Source organism: Candoia aspera, chromosome 5 (genome assembly GCF_035149785.1).
Source record: "Candoia aspera isolate rCanAsp1 chromosome 5, rCanAsp1.hap2, whole genome shotgun sequence".
NCBI classification, from domain to species: Eukaryota; Metazoa; Chordata; class Lepidosauria; order Squamata; family Boidae; genus Candoia; species Candoia aspera.
This window is the reverse complement of record NC_086157.1, coordinates 846,308-864,688: the sequence shown is the minus strand read 5'-3', so window position 1 is coordinate 864,688 and position 18,381 is coordinate 846,308. Positions and strand designations below refer to the sequence as shown.

Here is an 18,381-nt window from a genome sequence, read left to right as displayed (position 1 = left end):
GGAGGAGAGGGAAGTTGGGCCAAGGGCAGAGGCGGCAGGCTAGAAGGGACCTGGGCTGGTGGACAAGGGGAAAGAGAGGTAAAGTTGAAGTGGGGAGGACCTAGGAAGGGATAAGGCATCTTTCCAGGGTTCTGGGACTGCAGCCAACCCAGCAGGTAAGCGGTTAGAAAAATCCAGAAATGTCAGGGGCAGCAGGTAACTTCCCTCAGCAACGTCTTGCCCTGAACAGCTCCACAGCTGGAGGAACTCACGGTAAGGACCCAGATCCCCAAGCTGCGTAGCCCTTGTAACTCAGTGCAATGTCTGAGTGATGTGATTTCAAAGTAAGTCCAGTTAAGTGTCTTACAAGGATCAAAGGCACCTGAAAAAGGACAGATTGCTCAGAAGGCAACAGAAACTGGATTCCTGTCACCATGGCCACTCAGAAATGGCGAGGAAATATTTCAGATCTTTTTCAAGCACTATTATGATAGTGCTTTGATACTTGCACTATTAAAAGAACACCATTCTTTAAAAAGCTAGAATTGCAGAAAAGGGAAGTCTGGACGATCAATTCAGAAATAGACTGTTCCAGAAACAGGTGACCTAATCCAACCCTAATTTGGAGATCTTTTCATGTAAAGTGCTTTGCAGTTTAAAAGATGTCAACATGAGTATTACATTCACTTGCCTCTCCAAGTTTTTCCATGATTTTCAAAGGAATAGATTATGGTTTCACTGAAGGTCACACATTACATCTCCCCATTCAAGGTTCTTTATATTCTGCTTCAGCTACAGAAACCTACTTTTATGTTCCCTTTTAGGCATGCATAAAATGTCTTGAATTTGATTTGATTTCGAAGTATCTCAGTTTGAATGAAAAACAGACCAATTGAAGCACCAAACAAGCCATTTCAACCATTTTAGAAGAGCTTTGAGCTTGAAACATTTTCAGTGTGGAACACTCCCCCCACCCTTTAAAGGTCAAAATACTTAAAACAGTCAATTTTACACTCTAAACAGCAGTGTGTTTTGAACCAGAAGCCTTGAATTTGAAACATTTACACATCCCAATTCTCTGTACATTCACTTTGTAGACCAACTTAAGACTGACCCTAGAAGAGAAGCGTAAACAAGCCCATTTTTAGACAATAATTAAGAGCCTGAAGACAGCATTTCCAGATACTCTCTTAAACAGGCCAGGTAAAATGATGGCTGGCGATCTTGTGATTCTTCACCGTCCCTTCAGACAGTCTCCATAGAAATCAAGAAATTAAAACTGCTGCAGAGGACACACCCAAAGCAGAGACTACTACCCTAATTTGAAAAGAAGACTCTTCCCCAACTCCAAATAATGTTCTTTTCAGAATGGAGGGTTGTCCATACCACGACAGAGGAGAAGTGTTGTGTCTAACACTCCTTTCCGTGGAGGGAGGGGTCAGTTAAATTTAAGGAGGCTCTCCGGAGAGAATCAGCTGATATTATAACGTGCATTGTGCAAAGAAGTGGGAGCAGTTCTCTTTGGATCAGGCCAAAGGTCAGCTTAGTTTTAGAAGTTCCAGCAGAACCCTCAGAAGCTTACCAGCAAGACAGAAAGCCAGAAACGAGTACCCAACTTCCGTCCTGTCCCCCTTGTCCTATGGCCATGACTGCAATTCTGCAATTTTGGGATGGGGGCACAGTGAATTGGTTTCTATGGAAGCATAGGCAGATGGAACAGGAAGCTCTAGAAAACTGGTACATGATAAAACATGGGTGTTTGCACCTTACTGACAAATTTGCAGCAGTCTTCTTAGAATAATGGCACATTCCAGTCATACCGGAGCAGCTCCCCAAATTCCTTGCCTATGGAAGGCTGGGCTGGGTTCATGCTCCAGAATCAAAGGGGATTCAGAAAGCTGCCATGGGCAAACTAAAGCTCCACCACCCGAATGTGGATGAGAATGATGAGCTCCGGCAGACCCTCTTCATGGCGCAAAGCATGTCCAAAGAAGGCAAAAGAGCAGGGATGGGATAGCTGGCTACCCCCAGCCCACCACCTCTTTGTCTAACTGCCTGGTCCTGAAGTCCCAATTGCAGCAGTGCCCGCTTAGGAAAACCACTTTTCTGCCAGAGCAACAGGCCCCTCCCTAGTCCACGCTTTACGAGATCCAAACAAAGAGCTGTTCCCAGTCTCCCTACCCCTTCAAATGACTATCCTCCACTTCTCTTAGTTCAGTTAAGTTACATCTGGATCACAACTCGCAGTCTATCTTAATCGCTCTTGAGGAAATCATGCAACGCAGTTTGGAGTTATGTTGCAACTTGCTGAACGACAAGAAATCACCTGTGTCAGCAGCAACCAGATGACAGCCAAGGTCCACTTCTTGCCTGTTCCCAGCACAACCGAGGGAACCACGCGATGAGGGTCTTGCCACAGGCCCAGCTGCAAACCCCCCTACCCCATCCATAGGGCTAAAGCTGACTCTCCAAAGAGTAACTGACAGTCTCCTCCTAGCCTGCTCATTTCATATTCCGTTTTATTTCCTTACAATGATGAATCATCATGTGGCATTTTGCATACCGCAAATTAAAATTTGTTTTGACAGTTTCACTCAAGGAATCGTGTTGGTGATGCACCCCTTAATTAAAGGAAATACTGAAAAATTATATTTCACCTCCAAAGAACTGGCGGAAATGACCTCAACTCATTTATCACTCCAAGAGATACATCTGCTTATGAAGCTGCTGAATTTAGATGAGGTTAGTTATTCAGTACTTCTATCCAGGGGGAGAACATAAATAGTAACAACAACAGGTCATCACCAAGACCAAGTCAATATCTGTAAGAGAATAGTATTCATTATTGAAATGTAATGTGATTTGCATTAAGGTGGAGTCTTCCTCAGATACATTTCATCTCTTAAAATGATGTCTTTATTGAGGTCTGGTGGAATCTAATTTTACCTAAAGGAAGCAGTTGCACTCTACAAGTGTGTGTGTGTGGGGGGGGGGGGGTGTTGCATCTATATTGGCAAAATGACTTCAGGCTTCGGCTGCTGATCCCGTTGATCTTTCAGGACTGGGCCTCAGTAAAAGCACTGCCATTTAAAGTAGAAATGCACCTCAGGATAACCCCTTTAAATCAGCTCCACCTGTAATCACAGCCAAACCCTTTTATCTATAAACTTATCAGGTGAAAAAAGAAAAGGAAAGACGAAGAAGCTTGTGCTCATTTGCTTGAAAACTCTTGTGTTCAATAAAACATTTGCAAAGCACACCCATAAAACCTTTTCTGGGCCATGACTGGTATTCATTCGTGCAGCCTTCCGACTCAGTGCACAAGTACCTGGAGTCCTGTGAAACTCCACTGAAGTTCATTGCTAACTCTGCTGGAACGTGGGAGTTACCCTCCATGCCAGACATTTCCCAATTCAACGGCTTGGTAGGAGAAGGCAGGTTTTGACCTCTCTGTTCCTTCTTCGGCAGCTATTCTCACTACACAAAGCATTCCAAAAGCAGGTATTGAGGGGGCCACCTTTTTCCAACACACCAATTCAAAGCAAACTCTAGCCATATTTTGTCCCTTTTCTTTATTATTCTACAGCCCTTTTGGGAAACTGTTTTACAACACCACCCAGTCACTTCTGAAATGGGACGCTGGGGATGTTGAGAGCACGTTGCAAGCACTCTTGTGGAATGACTGCCACGGTCAATGGGCCCCCAATACCTATTTGCCCAAGAACAAGCTAGCGAGGATCCTTTCCAGGGCACTCCTTCCACACACCAACCCACCCAGTTTCCATCTTTAATTCTCCCCAGACGTCTTAGCGTGACAAGACGCATCCTGGCAAATAAAGACAATGACTGGCGTTATACACCATACCCTTCCCTCCTGCCTGTTGCCTTCTACTACCTCTCCAGTCTATTCTGGAGGACTCTCCAATCCCCCAAAGCCATTTAGGAGGCACATAGAAGGTAGGGCTTCCAGACCTGGGCTGCAAAAATCTGGATTTGCACAAGATGGTGGAAAAGAATTAAGAGTTTTCTTAATCTTTCTGCTGCCATTTGGCTCTTGGTAAGATTTTTGCAGGCCAGATATCACAACATAAGCATACCAGACCACAGTCAATTAATCTGTTTCCACAGCAGGGTCTAGTTGGGATAAAAACCAAAACTCCCACCACTATTAAAACTACTTCAGAGGAAGCGTGTTTATTAATTATTTATATCCCCAACTACCCTAATCGAATGGGGGTTTCTTGTGAAGGAGACCCTATGTTTTCCATTGGACCAAGCATACTGTAAGAAATGCATTGTTTAACCTAAACAATGCAGGTTGTGGGAAGTGCAAAAGAACATTCTTCAGTGTTTAAAAGGAAGGTAGTCCCAGATTTCCCATCTTCTATCATCCATATGGGTTCTCTTTCAGATATGAACCAGATCTCCACTGAGGCAATGAAACGATACATCAATATTATTCTGGCAGTCAAGGTTTAATGATGCATTTAAAAATTGGGCTGAATGATTTTTATTTGTAATGCTGTTTTGCTGCTGTTGGGTTTTTTTTTTCCTGTTTCTTTCTTCCATTTGTGTTCTTCTTTTACTTCTCTTCTTTTTTATATTAAAGCAATAAAAATTAAGAATTAGAAATTAAAATCAGCCGGTTAATTTCTAGAAAAATGCTTCCATTTTAGATTAGTTGCAATAACTAAATAGTCAGAATCACAAAATCTTCCTCAAACAAGAATATGAGGTCAACACAGAGCAGGACTTCCTCCTGAGTAGAGACATCTGAAGAATTTCAGAGGAAAGACAAAACAGCTTTGGTAAAAAGCACTGCAGGTCAACGCTCACACAGCTCAGAAATATGATAAAGAAATAGAAGAATCAGAAAGTCAAATTTAAATACTATTGTGTGGGCTGAAGGGAAAAATGGTTTCAAGTATGTCTAGGGAAATGTGAGAAATCTCAGAGACAGTCTTGTAAGTTTTTGGAAGACGAGCAAAGTTCTCTGACGGGTTTTCTGTATGCTTAGTGTAAACTAGCAAGAAAACACCTCAAGAGGTATGTTTTGTAGCTCTGCAAAACGCACATTCACCGAACGTCCTCGGCCTACCTGCTCTGGCCGATACGAAATAACAAAAGGACTTCCGCACCACTGGGCCCACTGCCCAGGAGTCCCACGGGTTCTGAGCTGCTCCTCATCCGTTGATCCTGTCCCACTTGCCACCTTCTCAGCTTCTTCTCTCTCTTCCTTTCCAACAGCTCCAGGGGACATTGGCTTGTCTATGGGAACTTCGTGGCATTCAATGGATGCTTTTGTGCTTCTGCTTCAGAGATGCTTGAACCCATAAGCTTGAAAATTAGGGGCAAAATTTCTCCCATGTGTCTCACCTGCATCCAAGGTATATTCACCTGGAATGGAGATGGTCTTCCCTTCCGTGGCACCAATGTGATGAACTTCTATCCCCTGTCTACCATTCTCTTTAAAATATATTTTACCGCCACTTAAATATCTGGCTGTATTGGCATTTTTAAAAATTGATTTGACTGATTTGATTGATCAACGTGTTTGCTGTTTGGGCATTTGTAGTGTATTTCAACTGAGATAGCTGAAGATATTTCTACTTTGTTCTTCGATGCTACTGTAGAGGGAAGAGGGAATGGCCTTGAAGGATAGGAGGAAGGGCAAAAGCCAGGTAAAGATAGGAGGAAGGGCAAAAGCCAGGTAAGAGGGGCCTCAGCCCAGACCCAGAAATTAGCATGGGTAAACATCTCAGACAAGACCTTCCTTAGTTCACATGAAGATAAAGGAAGGGAGGGGGGAAGCGCATTCAGACTTGCAAGGTTCTGTTCCTATAGCCTTACACTGAAAGTAGTCCTGACCCACATGGCACTGGTTTCCTAGTCTGGACTACCTTGAATGGCTGAGAGCTAACTTGTTAGCCAATCTGGGCATTCACAAATGGAAACGTGAAGTGTGTGTTTATTAAATACGGAGAAGGGGAATACTGATCTGCCTTGGAACTGGAATCCCAAGATCAGTTACTTTTCCTAGCCATGTCTTCTGGTCAGCATGACATATGGATTAAATCAGTCCTTGTTTCGTGGTTGTTCCAAGGGAGCTCAGCATTGTGGTCTGGAGAGACTGCCAGCAAATCAAAGTAAAGACCCCCTCAAATCAAACCTGGCTCCTGGTGGTAGCATCCATATGGTTCACTTGGCAAATGTTACAGAAGTGGTCTGCCATTGCCCTCTGCCTGTCCCATGTCTCCTGTAACCCTGGATTTGTCAGGAGGTCACCCAGCCTTGTCCTGCCCAGGCCCTACCTTGATTAGCTTCTGAGATTAGCCAGGGCTGGCTCATTCCATCCTGTGCTAGTGGGTTTTGGAAGGCATGTTGTTGGTGCAAGGTGTGTGAAAGGCCAGTCAGAGCGTTCCAGTGAGACATAATCGGTCACGGAGAAAAACAACTTATTATTTATGCTCAGGATCACTTGCAAGCAGAAGTAGGTCTAGTTTCTATTCTCAATCTTCTTCTTATTACTATTACTATTACTATTATTACTGCTGCTTGGGAGATTCTGGTTATATGGACAAGCATTGCTTTCATCATCGCATACATGTGAGATACGATTAACTCCCATATATGGTTATAAGGAAGAGCAATTGGCCAATTGTGGTTCGTCCTGAAAACCTAAGCAGGGTTGGATATGGTGAGTACTTGGATTGGAGACACCGAGTTGTTTTTGTGACTTTTCAGTCTAAGCTACAGACCTGGAAGTCGCTGGCGATCACCTGCTAATCAGCTCTGTCCTTGCTTTGCTTTTGGGGATCAGTTGCCATAATGTTAAAACACTGTGTGTTTCAGCCCTGCCCTCATATAACTGGTGTCCTTCGAGACATACACGAATCAACGGGTGGACTAGTTTTATCTTTCTCCCTTTTATAGTACTGCACTGTTTTTATCCGAAGTTGCAGAAAGGCCCAAGAGAAGCAACAGTGTTCACCCTGCCATGCTCCAGCAGGGTCACCAAGACCGGCTATAAATAGGTCCAGAATGCCCGTTGCCCTTGAATGTGATGCTGGCCACAAGCCTGGTTTTGATTTCAACTTCGAGGCCCAGATTAGGTTTCTTCACCGGCAGTCCGATCTTGCCCCCGTCAAAAATGTGGCAATGCTCCCTCAAAAAGCCACTGATAACCTCCTGGGCCTCACCAGAAATCCTCCCCCTGATACGGCCTCAAGGTGGGAAGCGCCAGGATCCCAGCGGCCTGCGGAGCATACCTGCACCCCCCGTCACCACTAGCACGAACCGCCTTTACGTTCAACGTGTCCTGCGAACTTACTGCATCAAGCCCCCTGGGCAGCAGCCAAGCTCTCTTTCTTTGGACATCCCCCTCAGTCCCAGGAAAAACTCCAGCCAGTAGGTGACACTGTAAAATGCCTCGGAGACAGAGATGGAAAATCCTTCTTCTGGGCCACAGGGTAGTGGCTGGACCACAGACGTTACAGTGGCCTGGAGCACGCCACGTTCCGACAGACCACTGCCCTGCACTCCGGACCGTAGCTAACGGGACCGCGCGGAAGCCCTTCAGCTGGGAACTTTTGTTCGTATCACCTTTCAGTTCAGCCTGAAAGGGCTCATATCGTAAGTAGTCACACCTAGCATCGAGGCACGAGAGCTGCCTTGGAAGCAACGCTATCATCACCCCATCAGTCAATCGTGATGGAGGGTTATTTATACAGCTCTGCAAAGTGTGTTTGGACTTCGTTGTCCTGAATCGTTATTCAACTTTCAGCAGCGTCTTTCACCACCTTACCGATGGTTGGAGTTTTGGACAGAGAACAGACGAGGAAGAGGAAGAGGAAGAGGGAGGAGAGGGAGGGGGAAGGAGAAGGGAGTGGGGGTGGAATTACAGCCCAAAGAAATCATTTCAGACCCACCAGTGAAAACAGTTTTCATATAGAGCATCCCCTACTTATTAGTGCCCATACGGGTCACAGACAGATACAACAGATTTATATTATCTGCTAAACAAGCTACCTTTCAGTAAGCTTAAAAAAAAAAACTAACAGTGAGACTTCTAAGTGTTGAGACTTTAGAGATGGCACTGAATTCTCACCTGAATTCCTGGTTTCTCTTCTGGACCAAGGGATTCCCAGACTGAGCCCTGCTGAAAGCCCATTTCTGCTGGGTTCTAGATCTGTGCCAGAAACCGTGCCAGAAGCAAAGTCTAGCACAACCTGCATGTTGGCTTAAAGGCCAAGACCCTCCCAAGCCACCTCCAGCCTTGATGACCAGAGAAGATTCTCCTTGCCTGCAGTATGAAACCGTGTGCCACTGCCTTTTATTTCCAGGATTTCTTAAAATTCCTAGTCTAATCTACACTGCTAGCATTTGTTGGTAATCCCTCATCCACGTACGAAACAGCTCCGACCCAGCTTAGCTTTGCTGAAATCAGCCAGAGTCAGCTAGGGCTGCCCAGCTCTGGACCGATACCCGCCCAGGCTCTCTTACAATCTCCTTCCCAGGAGCCCTGGGACATGGAACAAGGGGGAGGCCATCTCTAACGATGTGAGATGTTTCACGGGCCCCGAAGCCTCACGTATGCCTGAGAGAAAACTTCAGAACCAACCCAAGAGGCTGCTTTGTGCTAACCAGACCCAAAATGTCAATTTATCCACACATTTCTTGTCCCAGTTCTGCTCCAAGGTTTGGAGCAAAGAACAATTTATGGCTGTAACAAGGCACCAAAGGTAATGCCCCCCCTCAAAAAAAAAAAAAAAAAAACAGCTCCTTACTTCCCGCTCCAAGCATGAAATAAAGGCAGAGGCCTGGAGGATGGCACATGTGAGCTGGTAACAAGAAATGTCAATAATGCATAGAAGGGAGATCCGTCTTTCCCTTCCCCTAGCAGGAATGGGAGGGAAGCATCGTTTATATACGGACCTCAAAAGAAAAGTAAGGCGAAATAGTGGCGCTTAAAGCCTAACGAAAAGAACCCAGAATAAAAATGAACAATACAAACAAGATGATTTAGCATTTTTATCTGCCCCAGGAGGTATCTTCCCATCTACCCTTGACTGGCTTTCTGTGGAGCACAAAGGAACAAGACCCAACCACCCATGTGCCCCTTCTCTGGGTGCTGCTGCTGCAGAATTGTGGAAAGCTTTACGAGGTGTGCAGGAAAAGTAGGTTCTTAAAGGCGAACGGAGGTATTTCATGGCTGCCTTGCCCCACATCATCCCCAGGAGCTTCAGAGCGGAAAGCAAATCCAGCTATTCTGGCTTTCGGGGGCATGTGATGCCTCGAGGCTCAGCACAGTCAGCTGCTGTAGCCAAATCCAAACGCCAGAAGACCACAACTCTATCACTGGTTGTGGGTGTGCTTTTATAAAAGAGAAGGGGCACATGGTCACTTCTGGATAATCCCACAATGGTAGAAATGTACACATGGCATGCAAGGCATGTTTTTAGTATGAAACATGCCAAGTTTTCTTTTCGCCACCAGCAGTTCTGAGGTTTGCCTTCGTTTCTTGCAGCCAACTGTGCAGCCTTGGGGGATCTGGGCGGGGGGGCAGGGGGGCGGCATGCCTTCAGACTCCAAGTCGGCAATGCTGGGGTGAGCAGCTCAGCCTCTGGTAAAACAACTGGCCCAGTTGCAGGGAGCGTGCGGGCTCCGTCTCTGAAGCCCCCTTTCATGCAGCATAGACGAGAGGAAGCATGAACATAAAACCCACATTTATGCCCAAGATGTTATTACCTTTGGGGACAAGAAATATTAGTCAAATTGCAGAAAGGGACTGAAAAGAATTGTCCAAAAGAAACGAAGGCCAGGGTTAAGAGGAAAGGAAAGGAGACATGTCTAAATTTAGTTTACACCAACACCCTTCACGGCACCCCTCCATCACTTTCTATTCTCGCAAACCATCTTTGCTTTCGCCACATTCATAGACCAATTCATTCATGGTCTGTTGTTCTTTAGACTTCTCACAACTTGGTGCTCTCCTCCTCCAGAAACACCTTTCCAGGAGCCCAGTTCCCTCCTGCAGTCTTGCATTCACTCTGGTTAACTTTCCTTTGATATAAGGGAACAATAATGGCAGATAAGGGAGGCAGAATAGACGATGGGACAAGGTGCTGGCTTCAGAATTCCCCGTGAGAGACAATAAGGAAAGGCAGGAAGCCATCTCTGAACAGTGCAGCAAAGATTTTGAAGGGTCTGCCCTTTCAGGGTGAGGAAGGGATCAGGAAATCTGGATTCTGCTTCTGGCTGCTGGATACGTTACATCCCCCCTTGAAGGGTTGGGCTCAGCTCTTACTTCATCTTCGTAATCTCTCCAGACAAGGTTAGAGCTCCTGGGAAGGGTCTACTAGCTCCAAGATTGCTCAAAGAATGCCTCTTCCTCTGAATTTTTAACCAGTTAGGTCCCTTCACTTACACCATTGCAAGGAAACATGTACCAGTAGTACTATAGTAATTATTAAAGAGAAAAAAAACTCTCCCCACCTTTCATTTTCTTCATCAACAAGAACTAAGAAGTCGTTGCTGGAGTGAATGCATCTCCTCATGAAACTGTGGCTAGGACTTAGTCCTTCTCTCCTCTCAAAACAGTTCATGAAAGCTTCTCTGGGCAACCTCCACTGCTGCCCAGAAGCTTGCCGATGACAATTTTCAGAGTAAAAGTCAAGAGGACATCCACTGTACCGGATGACCCTGGGGGTGACCAGACACTGGGTGGAGAACGTCATACCGTTTGTATCAAGAGCATCTACACCAGGAGGGGAAGCCCACAGGAAGTTTCCTGGGGACGGAGCCAACAGAAATATCGCAGGGGGATGGAAAAGACAGAAGGCTGGCACTCACCCCTTGTTCTGATTCCAGCAGCTCCGTTTTGACTCTGACTGCAGGCATCCCATCAAGCATTAACATTCTGTTTTCCAGCACGTTAATAGCCTTAAAGAGAACAAGAAAAGCAACGCTGAGCCTAGGAGAAAGGAAACGGGCCCATCAAAGGCTCTTAGACCCTTTAGTTTGGGGCTGGTTTGTAAAGGAAAGGCGGACCGATTCATCTGTGGATCAGGGCTGCCCGCGGGCACTTCCGGGCAAGCATTTTCCACCGTTTTGCCACCGGCTCTGGGCCCAACTGATCTCAGAATGTGGCTGGTTTTGAAGAATAGCTTCCGTTTATTTCTGACCCTCTCCGTTATTGGAAACAGGAACAAAGTTAGTATTGCCCCTTGACTTACAAAACAGCAGGACTCTGTAAACATGGCAGTAGCTCTGCAGCCTTTTTTGGGGGGGGGGGTTCCTTCAAGTCAGTCTTGACTCCTGGCAACTTCCTGGACCAGTCCCTGCAGTTTTCTTGGCAAGGTTTTTCAGAAGTGGCTTACCATTGCCTCCTTCCTAGGGCCAAGAAAGTGTGACTGGCCCAAGGTCACTCAGCTGGCTTTGTGCCTAAGTCAGGACTAGAACTCACAGTCTCCCAGTTTCTAGCCTGGTGTCTTCACCACCACACCACCACGCCTTTTCCCTCTGCACCCATTTTCCCTCTGGCAGGACCGCTTGTCCCATTCCCAGCCCTACTCCCGAAGAAGAGGTTCAGAGTCCTTTTCCCGAAGCCCTCCCTCCCCTCTGCAAGTCCAGGGACCACAGCTCCTGGCAACCACAGCCAAGCACAGCTGTCCCTTCGCAACCCAGACAGGCAGGGAAGCCGTAGGGAGCCATTTTTTGCCACCGGCTCTACCTTGCATAACTTCCCGCCATGGTCACCTGGCTCTTTCAGGGTCAAGATTCGGGGCTGGTCTTTGTCTGCTTTCTTTCACAAAAGCCACACGTATTGAAAAACGGCGATTTGAGATCTCTGTGCCACAACCAACAGTGGCACCTCAGTGAGCAGACCCTGACTGGATGTCAGGCTCTGCCCTCTTCCCTTGGTCATCAGGAGCTTAAGTGGCTCCTGGTCTCCTCCCCATCTTCTCCAGGCTGTGGGTTCAGCAGTTACCACAATTAGGGCTCTGTTTCACACTGCATTGTGAGGAACTGCAAGATGGACACCTGAAGTGTGTTCCTGGAGTGTCGACGTTAGTGCCTTCTGAGAGCCGAAGTGTGTTCATTATTATTTCAGAATTATGCCATTCAGATCTATGCAAATGACAGGACGGAGAAAGCTCTTCAGGCACAGAATTTGGGTTTAATTTTTATTACGGCTTAAATTTTATGTGTTAGAAAAAACAAAGGTTCTAGCCCTCGTGTAGCCAACAAAATAGGACCACCAAATGTGCTGCTCTGCTTGCTGAGCCAGAAAAGACCCAGAAATCATTTTCCAGTTGGTTGAAGGCAGAGCTTCCAAAACAGAGCTCCATGGCATAAATTACGCAAATCCGGCTTCTAATATATCCTGGGTGCAAAATTCAGCTTTTCCTGCTGCAGGATTTGGGCTGCTTGAGTGAAAAATTGGAATAACACACAGTCTCGGGGATAAGGTGCAATCCAATGAATTAAAAAAAAAAACTGCTGTTTCTTGGGAGGAGCTGAAACCGCCTTACAAGAAAGGCTCACAAGGGAGGTCATGGAAACCGGGGCGGCTCCCTCTCTCCCCCGAACCCACCTTCCCCTTCAGAGCCACAGCAACCCTCCAGCAACCAGGCGTGCCCAGCCGAGCCGCCAAAGCAGTAGGCGGGGGAAATGATGCCAGGCGCTTTCTCGGAGGGTGTTGGCCGGCCAGGCCGCCTCTCACATCCAGGGGTGCCGCCAGCCCCAGCCCCAGCGGTCTGGCTGTTCGCCGCGGGTGGGGCAGAAAGCATGGCCAGCACGGCTCTCCTTCCAGCCTTGCCTTCTCTCGGCTTCGCAGAGCGACGCCTCCTTTTCCTCGGGACGCCCAGCCTGGATCTGCCGCGAGGCTGTCACAGCCAACGGGGCCATAAATCTCCCCGAGGCGACGCTGCCTGGCCGGTGACCTCGCCTGGGGGAGTCCGAGCAGCCGACCATTCTGGGCTGCCCGGGGTTCAGCGCCCTCGGCAGTTGCAGGCGGGGAGAGACGGACGGACGGACGGATGGGGGGGGGGGGCTACTCCGCCTGGAGGGTCTCCCGCTGTGCCGGCCCCTCGGACGCTCTGCTCGCCTGGCGGGAAGAAGGACGAGGCGACGCTGCTGGACCTTGCCCAAGCAGGGCCTGCCTGCGAGCAGACAAAGGACGGCCCTCGGACCGGCAGGCTTAATGAACTGTTGGAACCTGATTAGAGGCTAATGTCCCTTTCAGCGCCTTGAACCAATTTACAGCTGATACACGTTAACCGTCTCCCCCCGCCCCGTCCCCCCCTCCGCTGAACTCGTGATTGAAAAGAAGGAGAAGCCACGCAGGCAAATCAGAGACTCTGATGATTTCCAGAGCCACAAATCAGCAGAGCCCCGCCAGGTCACGCACTATTTAGCACACTTACACCTTCTTGCTATTTGGGTCAATTCTGTCCCTGCCCCTCCCCCTTCCTTGAGTGTCCCAAAGCTGATTTCCCCAGGAGAGGACTCCCTCTTTCTCTCGCCTCCAGAACAAAAGAGCAGGAGGCAGCGAGGAGGAAGGCTCTGGATTTGGACTGAAACGTCCTCAAGGTTTCTCATCTTGTTTGCTTGTGGAACTGAAGGGACGGTGCAATGAATTCAACAGGGGTGTTCACCTCTCACCAGAAAATAAAGCAGCTGCGTCTTTTGAGAGGATTTCCCAGTTGCTTCAAAGGCTGTCCTTGGCCGTCTCCACCTGGGCCTGCTTGCTCAGCCACTTGAATCTGCAGCTGGTCCCACCAGGAATGCCGTCTCTGGGGGCACATGCAGGCTTCAGACAGCGGGTGTGCCTTCCAGAGGTAGCTGCTTTCATGAGTCAAGAAGGGGAATTTCATTTGTGCCAATACACTTTCTGAAGCATCCTGCTGCTTTCAAATGTTCAGCACCATCATTTGAAGCAGAGGCAACATGCATCCATAAGAGATTAGAGCACAACTTAGATATATTTAGTCATGGGACAAGCAGGTAATTCGCCCGGAGATGAATGACCAAGATTTGCCATGGGCTACAGCCAATCCCAACTGATAGGGAACTTGGTGCAATGTGCTTTGTGGGTAGCAAGTTGTTTGGATGGGAATAAAATCTGCCTAAAGTCTCCCAGGCTGGTTCCAAGGTAGAGGATTGGGCAGCAATGTAGCCCACATGCCTAATCTCAACAACTAAGAGGGATCAGACCTGGTTATTCCTTGGACTGGAGACCACTAGGAAATTCCAGGGATGTAGACTAGACTTGGGTAGCCAAGAAGCACCTGAAAGAACAACAGCAACTCTCTTCTGTGCCACTGTTTAAGAAAAAAAAACCTACATGGATATTTATTTATTTATTTATTTATTAAACTTCTCGACTGCCCAACTCATACACAACGAGTGTTTTCCGTTAAGTCGACTGGGACGCAGCTCAACTCAAAAGAAGACTTTATCTTTACTGCAGGGCCAGTCAACCTTTTCCTGTTCAAGGCAGGACAAAAACTCAAATTAAATCCAGCCATCATATACAACCGCTATGAATGCTGCCCATCTATCTTATAATTGTGCCCTTCTGCCTCATTCACCACTACAATTCAGCGGGAATGCTTTTCTATCATCCAAAATCAACATGACCCGGGGGTGGTGGGCAGACTGTGCAGGACAGACCTTTGCTTATTCGAGGTTCATTGATTTTAGATGACAGAATCAACAAGTTGGTAATTATGTTAAAAAAAGACAATATAAATTCCACCATCGCTGCTCTCTCTCTCTTCAGAGATCTCTGAAGGTTCTGACTTCTGAAAAGTCAACATAACCATCCACAGGAAAAAGTCTCCATCTAATTCCTTTGAATCTGGGTTGCAGAAGCGTTAGGATTCTGCTGTGTAAAGTTAAGGCAAGGGCTGTGTCCTTCAACGGTTCAGCTCCAGCTCCCTGCTGTGGCTCTGTGCCGCCCTGCTATTGAGTCAGGTTGACCAGCCATTGTCTGGGATGAGTCCAGTCTCCCCTTTGCTAGAAAAGCTGTTGGAAACATCGCAGGGGCGAGCACGAAATGAGTGGAAACAGAACCCAGGATGAGGGGAGGGAAGAAAGCAGGATGAATGCTTTGGGGAGATGCTTCCCTGTCAATTCAGGGTCACAGACGGAAGATCTTAGGAGGGGAGAGAAACAAAAGGGCAGTTGGCGTGGAAAAATGCCCTAATGATTGGGGGAGGAGGCCACCCTCTACAGTTTTGCTTGCCCTCTCTTTTCTCCTTAAGGACCTCAAAAATTGGTCTTTCGGTTTAGATTAACCACAGCTTCAAATCCATCAATGTGCAGTTAATCTCAGTTCTCCTACATTTGAAACAAGTCAACTTCAAACCATTTAGTTGTCATGACAAGCTACATTCTTTGGAATTCTGGCTTACTAGGACTGAGGAAATGCTGGTTCTGATCACTGCCACGGTGATTCTGATTATCGGTTAGATTTATATCTTGTCTTTTCTCCAAGAACTCCAGGCAGCTTAAATGGGGATGATTTTCCTTCGTTGTATTCCACAACAACAACCCAGGAGAGGATTCTACTGGGGGGGGGGGGCAGTCCAGTCCACAGTCACCCAGTGGGTTTCATGGCTGAGGAAGGGTGGATCTGAACCTGGGTCTCTCAGTCCTAGGCTAACAACTTAATCACTGCCTTGGCCTGCTCCAGAATCTTCCTGGTTCTCCTTGTCACAGGGGACTAAAAAAAAAAGCTATGCGAGACATTTCCATGGTTTATTTATCCCACTTCCACTATTTGGAAGATCCAACCAGCAGCCATTAAGGCCTCTCCTTGTCCACAGGAAGCCATGACGTACCAAGACACCCCTGGCTACGGTGCTGCTTATTTCAACAAACCATTATTATCCTTTTGGGGTACAGTTAAAATGAGCACAGCGTCAAGTTCATACCTAATAATAATAATAATTTTTAAAAGTGGAAACAAAAGTTTCAGTTCTTCCTGTAGCTGCATTAAGACAGGGACGGGTGAAGGATAAGCACAAGGTTTGCATCATGGTTTATTGTGACATCCAAATGCAGCCATTATCCATCCTACCCCAAACACTAATAATGAAAAAGTGGAAACTGGGTGATGTGGCCAGATACAAAAGCAGCATCCTAGACAGAATGCCCAAGCGAAAAACTCTCATCATACACAGGATGGACCTAATATCATTTGGATTCATATTTATTCAGTATGGGGGGGGGGCTCAATTTTTTTAAGAAGGTATGATTTAAAAAGTACTTGACAGGAACCTGGCAGGCTATTTATGCAAACAAAAAATGCCCTCAAGAGCATTAAGATTTTCTGCGAGAGACAGACTGTTTCTGAAATCGTTACTAACGAATTGTTTGCAAACCTTAGTGTATTTTAGCAAGGATACCTGGCCATGCCTACAACGTGTGATAATCTGACACAGCACCATCCTGCGAAGGACAGCTTCTTCACAAACACATGTGACTTGACTGATTTCATGGGCTTGAAATGATATTGGCTGATCCATCCCCTACTCATATTCATGTCAAGGAGGAGAAGGGAGAAGGAAAGGGGGGAAAAATCATCTTCTCTCAAGTCAAACCCTGAGAACAGCTGGCCAGATGCCACCTCTTCCTTGGGCTTTCAGCTTTTACTGACCTCGGAAGGATGGAAGGCTGAGTCAACCTGAGCCGGCTACCCGAGAGAGAATCCAGCTTCCGCTGGGATCGAACCCGGGTCGCAGGGAGCATTTTGGTTCCATGCTGCCGCCGTAGGGGAGATAAGTATTTTGTGCCTGCTCTGCCACTGACCAGAAATCTCAGTTGGGTTGGCGTTGCAATTCCCAACCATTCAGCCAGCAGGACCATCGACTGGGCTGGAGGGAAATTCAGGGAATCTGCTTCCAGCACTGTTGGAGACCAGTCTGACCAAGGATGGCCTGGCCTGACGCCCAGGGAGAGGACACGGATCACAAGGACAGGGAACCTCCAGCCTCACTCCTCCTGGGCTCCTTCTGGCTGGCGATGCTCTTTCACTGGAGATGTTCCTGCCCGCAAGGAAGGCTGTCAAGCTTTGGATCCTCCAGCAATCTTCCCCCGTTCTCCTCACACAGCTTCAGAGAGTCGCAGGCCATGTTTGGTTCCCAGAAAGAGTAGTTCAAATATAGCACCGACTCCCATAAATCCAGCTTCAAGTTGGATGCGATGGCAAAGAACCACCATCGTGCCTGCCGTTCCGTGACAGGACCAATAAATCACCAGCTATTAAGAAAAGATTTTGCAACTTGGACTCCCACCATTTGTCTTTTCAGCTCCTCATTTCAAAAGGCTGAATAAATGCAGTTACTTATTTCACAGCCAACATATGTCTTGCTTTAAATAAATGCAAGTAAGGTTCCCATTCTTCTACTAGAGAAGGAGAATTGGCCTCACAATCAGAAGTCAGGTCACTCCTCAGCTATATGTCCTAAAACTATGGTGGATTCATGTACGTACTCACACCGACATACATTATGCTTTGATTGTACCAATTTTGACCACAACCATATAGCACTTCTGGGAACAAATGAGGGGAGGGAGAGGTCACATCTGAACAAAATCCAAAGATTGTGTGTGGCTACATTGCAGTTCCATGTGCCAATGTAGGTCTAGATTCCAAAACTCCTGTTAAGTTCTGCATTGCATAGAACATTTGTTGCATCAGACCCAACTTTTAGCTAGTCCAGCATTTGTCTCCAATCACAGCCATCCAGATGTTTCTGGTAGTCAACAGCAAAGTATCCTGGGGATCCTCAACTGAGCTTGCAAACACCATGACTTCTCACATTAGCAGAACCCTCCAACAGTGAATTTGCGGGATGCGAAGAAGGGGCCGCAGAAGGCAGCAGTTGCAGGGTTTTGCCTGAGCTTGGAAGCCAAGCAGGGTCAAGCCTGCTTAGTCCTTGGATGGGAGACCACTAAGGAATCCCAAGAGAGTAGGCCAGACTGGAAAGTCAAAAAAACATCCTGGGATGGGCTGTGGCCACCTTTTTGCTGGCAAGAAAATTGTACAGTTATGTCTACAGTCACCAGGAGACAAGCTCATCTTGAAGAAGTATCCATCGCTCCTTTACAGATCTCCAGCTCGCTTGCTTCATATACATTAATTAAATCAAAATGTTGGTCTCTTGTACAAGGCTGCTATGACATCTCACGCTTGGATTCCCAGCGTTACCTGCGCATTGTCCTGATCTCTTTGCTATTTGTAGCAAGCGTGTTATTAAAACAATGTACATGCTACTCACACTGAACTGGAATAAACGATGGCTGTTGTGGAGGCTGGAACATTTATCTTTCATCCACAATGCAAATCTCAAAAGAGCAGCTAAGCGGCAGTGAACTTAATGCAGTCAATAA

The 18,381-nt window shown here is 47.0% G+C and overlaps 1 protein-coding gene across 1 annotated transcript in view; it reads right to left on the bottom strand.

The window, feature by feature from the left end:
* KLF12 (KLF transcription factor 12) overlaps positions 1 to 12,770 on the bottom strand; it is a 109,087-nt gene extending 96,317 nt beyond the window's left edge. Inside the window, exons 1-2 of the mRNA XM_063304349.1 lie at positions 12,575 to 12,770; positions 10,831 to 10,961 (exon numbers count right to left, since the gene is read on the bottom strand). Coding sequence (XP_063160419.1) covers positions 10,831 to 10,961; positions 12,575 to 12,770 — 327 coding nt within the window. The remainder of the gene's footprint in view (positions 1 to 10,830; positions 10,962 to 12,574) is intronic.
* Between the last annotated feature and the right edge of the window lie 5,611 nt (positions 12,771 to 18,381).